This window comes from Myxine glutinosa, chromosome 3 (assembly GCF_964187855.1).
Source record: "Myxine glutinosa chromosome 3, kmMyxGlut1.1, whole genome shotgun sequence".
Taxonomy (NCBI): domain Eukaryota; kingdom Metazoa; phylum Chordata; class Myxini; order Myxiniformes; family Myxinidae; genus Myxine; species Myxine glutinosa.
The window spans coordinates 184,401,813-184,409,367 of NC_136263.1; the positions used below are offsets into that span (position 1 = coordinate 184,401,813).

Here is a 7,555-nt window from a genome sequence, read left to right on the forward strand (position 1 = left end):
GTTCCACCCCCGAAACAAGGTTAACTTTGTTCCCGAACTTCACCCTAGATTCCCATATCTATTCATACTCCTGGTCCTTACTCATTGTTTCCCGGGTATTGTTTATACATACGTGCTGCTTCCTTGTTTACCGTTCAACATTTAAAAGAACGGAGCATGGACAAATAGCCATAGGTTGGCAACATTAGCACCTGCCTTGTTGAAGCAGATGGCCTCGTCGTGCGTTAATACTCATAATAGTTTTCCACGTCCTCGCCAAATGTGTGTGCGGTGTATAAGCTGAGCGCGGCGCGCGAAAGGGAGACGCGTGGCGTTAAAACTGCAGGGCTGTATGTACATCTTGTGGCAACAGCGAAGCGACAGAAGCTTAATATCAGATTAATGTTTACGTTTGACGACTACAAACTTAAAACCTGTCGTGACAAATCCCCGAAGGATGGGAGGTCGATTGTGACGTCATTCACTTCGGGGAATTCCACAGATGGAAGTTACTTTCCGTCCTGCCCTGTAAGTATCCTATATATAACAAGCGCTTGCTGACCTGCTTTGTCTATCGCTCAGTACATTTCAACTTCAGTAACGTGAGAATTAGCGACTTGTGAACGTTTGACGTCATTTAGCTACATTTCTTCTTGAATTCCATTTTGACATCGTCTCGTTCCCTCGCTTTTGTCATTCTCGACATGCCGGCATTGGTGGATTTCGAGTTCCCTACAAACCCGATCGTTGTCCCTACAGAAGAACCATCGTGCTGGTAAGTCAATGGGACATTCATCTTTTTATAGTCAGCTGATGCTCTGAACTGTTTTCTGGGCGTTTAACCTTAAAATGGCCTTCAATCATGTCATATTAAATAACATACATGTACGTAATATATATATATATGTGTGTGTGTGTGTGTGTCCTAAAAGTATATGCTGTCGTTTTCCCCTCCAGCACGAAATTTGTGCGAATTTGTGACGACAGTCAACCAGATGGACCCTCGTTCTCAAGACAAGCATCTTACGGCCAAGTACGGGATCCCCTTCCTGTGGGAAAGGAGCCCGACTGTAAATTCCAGGACAACTACCTGTGCGGATTGTGCCAAGGCTTGCTCAGTAAGCCTGTGCAAAACATCTCATGTGGACATCGTTTCTGCAAAAGCTGTTTTGAGGCAAAGCAAAAGTATGTACCCCCCCCCCCCCCCCATCTCCCCAATGCCAAACTGTACAGTCTTGAAAACAAGAGGACATGTGAAAGGTGTTTTAAACTCTTGCTTTTGCGCTTCCAAGCATGATGTATATTTCCTACGAGATGCAATTTAGTCTGATTCTTGATATTCCCCGACAGTGAGAGGGCGAGCGGCAAATGTGATTGGTCGGGATGGCATAAAATGGCGTAATATTTTGCCCAAGTGCTGTAAACTGAAGATTTTTGAAGTGCAAGGAAGATAATTTGTGTTCTGCGTTGTTCAAATCCCTAAATCAATTTAAATAAAACCAAGGTTTTAAAGGCTGAAATGTTCTTTTTTGGAAGTTTTACGCCGTTGATGCGGCGTCGATTACACCACCTTATTTAAGACGTCACGTTAGTTCTTCATTCCTGTTGTCCGTGTCCTTAATGTCGTCCCTAAAAATAGTAAGTTTCCTTTTGGAATGATTTCCAATTTTGTTTGCATGCCAGACAGGCAGACAGACAAAAAATGTCTGCCTGACGCATGCCAGACAGGCAGACAGACAAAAAATGTCTGCCTCACGCATGCCAGACAGGCAGACAGACAAAAAATGGCCTTAATCTGTGCTCACGCATGATTGGGACGAGATTCCGTCCAATTTGCACAACCGCTAAACCGCAGGTTCTTGTTCCGATTCACGTTCAAAATACAACATTCAATTGAAATCGAGTTGCTCCTCGATCGTAAACGGACATTTGTGGACAGACAGACAGACAAAGTGAACTAATTGTTAACCCTTTTTTTTTTTTTTTTTGGCTTCACACATGAGTGGTATTTTTTATTTATTTATAGTTTATAACCAAACTTGCTCAATAATGTGCAAAAAGTTCTGCTGTGTTCCCTTTGTAATGCCAATAAAAAAATGACCTTCTTTTTGTTGCAGGTCTTCATCACAACCACTCTGCCCAAGTTGTGCCAAGTCGTCGCAAGAAGGAGAAGATGCTTCACCTCCATTGGACAAAGTATGATGAAATATCCGACTCAGCATGTCGAAACTTTTCAACATTACAGACAGATTCCATTCGATGTTATGGATAAAGTTGTTAAGTTTGTTTTAACATTTTTATCCTTACATATTGTTCTGTTTTTGTTTTTCAGTTCTTCCCAGACAAAGCCATTCAGAGAGACATCGCCGCTATGCAGGTCATGTGTCCATTCGATGGCTGTTTGTGGAAAGGCAACTTCGACACGTATAAGGTCAGTAATGTTGTTTATTTATTGTTTATTGCGTGCACAAAGGTGTGGACATTCCAAAGCTCTCCCACTTCTCCCATGCACCCAACATTGTACAAGTGCACACCTTTTCCCCTTATCTCCCCTTATTCTTACCTCCTCCCAACCTCCTTTTCCCATCTCTCCTTACTCATCCTACCCTCGCCACCCTTCCTTTCTCTTCGATCTTTTCCCGTTCGCTGCCCTTTCTCAATTTCAATTCTTCTCGATATCGAGTCTTCCCCACTCCCCCCAGACCCTCTTCCCCACCATGGTACAGCTAAACAAATGAGTCTTCCTTAATGTTCTGCAAACATACTTAACTTCATGATTTTTATTTATTTATTCCTCGTTCCTTACTTGTTGTGCAGACATCCCATGGCCGAATGTGTCCTCACGCTATAGTTGTCTGCACCATCTGTGAAGAAAACGTGCCACGAGCAAAGATAGACACTCACGTACTTGTGGAGTGTAAAATGGAACATCGTCAACCTCAGAAAATCAATAACCTGCAGGTACTACAAGTATAACGATTACTAAGTTGTTGTGATTAACTTCTTTTAGAAGTACTTCTTCTTCTTCCACAATTATTTCCATGTTTTTGTGGGGTTGGCCAGTGGAGGAATTTGGCCCAGGTCTTTCAGAAACTAGTTGGCCAGGCCTGACACTTCACCAAGATTAGGGCAAAATTTGGGGCAAAATGGAGAAGATTGTCATGGGGACCGCAAGGCTAACCCCTGCTCTGGCAGGGAAAATGGCATTAAAATGCCTGTTGTTGTTGTTGTTGTTGTTGTTGTTGTTGTTCAGGGTGCCGGCAATAGCTTGCCTAATCTTCGTAAAAGGACACCGTGGGATATTTAACATCCACCAAGTAATGCCAGCAGATTGGACAGCCAGCTTAACGCCCTTCAGAAGGGACGGCACACACATTGATGAATCACCCTGTCTGTGAAACACCAGTACGGGAGTTTACAGCTGCACTGAGTTTCTAACCCAGGCTAGACAGGTTAGAGGCGAGTGTGTGTACCTCTCTCTATGCCAGCCGCTATTAGAGCAACTTCATAATCTTGAATTTCAACATCTGAGCAATTGCTTTGTTCATAATTCTCAATACCTGCCTTCTGAGTAAGGTAAAAAAAAAAAAAAAAAAAAAAAATATATATATATATATATCGACATCATGACGAAAACCGTGGTCTAACTTTTTTCTTTGTACTTATTTGTGGTCTAGATTGAAGCTTGCAATGTTGGTCATCATGAAGTCCCAGCCACACAACTGCAGAATGACAACCAGCAACGCATCCAGATGATGGAGCAGAGGTTTTTGCTCCTTGAACAGAAATACATGGGAGGAAGAGCTGAAGAAGCAAACCGGCAAGACGAGCATCCTGGATTTTCTCAAGTTCAGTCCCTCGTGGCCATTGAGAATATTGTCAAAGTACTGAACAGGGATGTGGACCATGTTTCTGCTGTAATGTCTGCCCGAGAAGAAGACCTCAATGAACACGACTCGCTACTACGAAGAATGACCGAAAAGGTTGGTCGCATTTGTTAAAAAGAATGTGGATAATTTAATATCTTTATGTGGATATTATAAAGAGATTCAATTGAATGTCGATATTATATATATATTATATATATATATATATATATATATATATACAGGCAGTCCCCGGGTTACGAACGAGTTCCGTTTTTAAGTCTGTCTGTAAGTCGAATTTGTATGTAAGTCGGAACAGTTACGTACGGTTCACATCTGGCGTCAATTAGTCAAATGTTTGTCTTAGTATATAGTATATATTTTACCTAAACCATCTATAGGTATAAAAAAACATGAAAGAAACGTTTCTTAAACTGTTTAGATAGAAAAGAAAAGATAATGATTAAAGGTTAACACCTACTCTCGTTCCAATTGATGTTTTGCAAACCTTGAAACGATCATACCTTGATATATCTCTCCGAGATGATGGGCCTGGTGTTGGAGAGGATGGACCTGGTGTTGGAGAGGATGGACCTGGTGCTGGTCAATTTTCTTAAAGTAAACATCAAGGGTGGCTTGAACAGAGCTTTTCTCATATTTCTCTTGTCTATCGCTCCCCTTATTATATACTTTGTGTGTCTGTTTGATTTTTTTTTCTGTGTGATAAATGCTAGCTCTTTCACAAGCCTCGATTCTGTATACAACAACAACAACAAAAAAAAGTAAAAAAAAAAAAAAATTATATAAAAACTCTTTTAAATAATAGGCTTTACGGAGGTCGGTACGTAAGTACGGGCGTTCGTAAGTCGGGCGTTCGTAACCTGGGGACTGCCTGTATATATGTACATATATATATATATGTATAATTGTATATATTTTCTTTAATACAAAAATCTATGTATATTAAAAAATAAAAAATAAAAAAAATAAAAATTCTATATATATATATATACAGTATATACATTCATGTACACGTAATATGTAGATAGCCCCAAACTGAGTTTGCTCCAGCAGACGATCCCTTTTGTTATCAGATTATTATCAATAAAAGCACAGGTCAATAATTATAACCTTCAGAAAGGAGATAATCCATCTACCACCTGATTTCCTTACTAGTTCAATCTTGAATGCTGCCAAGATAAAATGGGGAAGGGCTTCTCCATGACCTTTGACCCTGCAGAAAAAGGTTACCGTATGAAAATTCTGCCGATGAAAAAGCAATACCTCCTTTATGCCCTATCCCCTCCCCTTCCTCCCCACCCCCCCCCCCCCCTGCGAAACACGATTTGCCATCTTAACTTGAGTACGGTTCAATAACTTGGTGAACATGCTCGGCCTCATGTTGCGCACCACACATAATGTAAAAATTCCCTTTAGGTGGGTGACATGACATATCTGTGGACGATGGTGGAGATGAACCTTTGTTATTAAACAGGATTTTTTTTTTATTCCCCGTTTAGTTGCAGAAGCAAGAGAGGGTAATCGGGCGGCTTCAGAAGCAGCTGGAGGAGGTGCGAGTCGCTCCCTGCGATGGAACACTACTCTGGAAGGTGTCCTGCTTTTCCACACTGTTACGAGATGCAAAATCAGGCCGAAAGCCTCACCTGGATTCCCCAAGTATGAATATAAACTTGAAACTCAATTGTTTTATTTTGTTGTTGTTGTTGTTGTTGTTGTTGTTATTTTTAAATTTTCTGGACCTCAGATTTCAGTTGAATACTTTTGTGAATGCACATAGTAAATGCTTGAACAATGAATATGAAAAAGTAGAATTGTCTTTAAAAACAATTTTTATTTTTTTCTTCCGCAGCTTTCCATACGAGTCATTCTGGCTATCGCATGTGCCTCCGGTTGTATCCGAATGGAGATGGTGAAGGTCGGGGAACTCACCTTTCCATCTTCTTTGTCATCATGAAGGGAGAATATGACGTAATCCTGACTTGGCCTTTCCGTCAAAAGGTGTGTTTGCGGAAATAGTTTTCCAATTTTTAAAATTCGATTAAATTAATTATTATATTTGTTCTTCCTGGCATGAGTGGGGAAATACAGTAATTGATACGGGAAGTGACACTGGAAACCACTCGTTTCCTAAAGCGTTGCACTCTTCCTCAGGTAACTTTGATGCTGCTGAATCAGGCCGGAGGAGACCACGTGATTGACGCATTTCGCCCTGATATTGCGTCGTCTTCATTCCAACGACCCAGAGGTGCAAGTAACGTTGCGAGTGGCTGCCCAACCTTCTGCCCCCTGTCCACGCTCTCTTTTGGCCTGCTGCAAGAAGATGTGCTTTTCTTCAAATGTTTTGTGGATCTTACAGGCCTGTAACACTATTCCTTATGAAAACTGTGAACTTCATTACTGTACTGAATTTTTTTTTTTTTTTTAATGTGCTGGTGCTGGTAGGATGGCCAAGAGGTACATATACTCACCTCAAAGCTGTCTAGCCTAGGTTTGAATCCTGATCCAGCTATAAACTGTCATCCAGGTGTAACACAGACAGGGTCATTCGTCAATGTCGGTGCTGTTCTTCACATGGACTCCAAAGTGTCAAAATTACAAATTCCTGCCCTAACCAGCAGGGGGCACTGCATCAGCAGCACAGTAAATACCTCAGCCAATGATGCTACCCCGCAGCCTCGCGCTGCGTATGAAAGAAGATAGATTTTAACCGCAGTTGGGTAAAATGACGTGAGGTGGATACCTGTTTCAGATACTTGCCTCATTTGCATAGTACCAAACGCACAAGTCATGCGTACGAATGTATTTGTTGACAATATTTTGCACTGAAGTCGTAAACACTTCAATTTTCTCTTTAATGCACAAAGTTGCAACGCGATTGTGTTGGCGTAATATTTCCATGTTCTCTGCACGATTTCAGACGCTACCACATTATTTATTTAACTTATAATAAACGACAAAGAAATTTGTTTGCATTATATTATTTCTTTTCATTGTTGTGAAATAATTATCATATTGGTGTGTTGAATACCACCTGTATGATTGTTTTTGTTGGTATCTCCACTTATTGAGGTCAATTCGTAAAGACAAAGGCTGGCAGGATGGCCTAGGCCCTAGAGGTATGAGGACGCATGCTCGCCTCGAAGCTGCCTCACCTGGGATTGAATCCCAACACAGCTATAAAATGTCATCCCGTGTTTCACAAGCAGAGTGATTCATCAATATGGGTGTCGTCCCTCGAATGGACGTTAAATAAAGCCACACTTGTGTTTTGTCCACTCCACAACTTCTTGATCGGTTTTGCTGTCCTTCTACACAAGATCTCCTCTCTCAACAACGAGGCCTCTTCTTCTTCATCACCAGGTCTCTTCTGATTCCTGCCTCCAACAGCATGGTCCCTCTCGATCTCTTCTCCTCCTGGGTGGTGTTCTCTGCTATGGATTCCCCACCCATGGGGGATGCGGGGGTCGGTGCCGATAAAAAAAATTGGAGGATGGCACTTCTGTCTCCAGAGCACATTATGCCACCATGGCTGACACACAATGGCTGGACAGATTGTGATGGCCAGACAGATGTGTGTCTCTCTCATAGTCATAAGAAATTATCGCCTACTAGTCCAGCCTACCACAAGGTGTTCACGCCAACATATTAAGATCTAACCTGTCTATAGATTACATACACTGCCTCCTCAG

General features: G+C 41.6%; 1 protein-coding gene across 1 annotated transcript; it reads left to right on the forward strand.

Moving 5' to 3' along the window:
* Positions 1 to 542: 542 nt before the first annotated feature.
* On the forward strand, positions 543 to 6,832 carry LOC137416440 (TNF receptor-associated factor 2). Its single transcript, XM_068102038.2, has 9 exons — positions 543 to 754; positions 937 to 1,164; positions 2,097 to 2,175; positions 2,312 to 2,410; positions 2,797 to 2,940; positions 3,657 to 3,962; positions 5,366 to 5,522; positions 5,716 to 5,864; positions 6,018 to 6,832. The coding sequence occupies exons 1-9, from the start codon at positions 684 to 686 to the stop codon at positions 6,228 to 6,230; spliced, it is 1,446 nt and encodes a 481-aa protein (XP_067958139.1). The 5' UTR covers positions 543 to 683; the 3' UTR covers positions 6,231 to 6,832.
* The last annotated feature ends 723 nt before the right edge of the window (positions 6,833 to 7,555 follow it).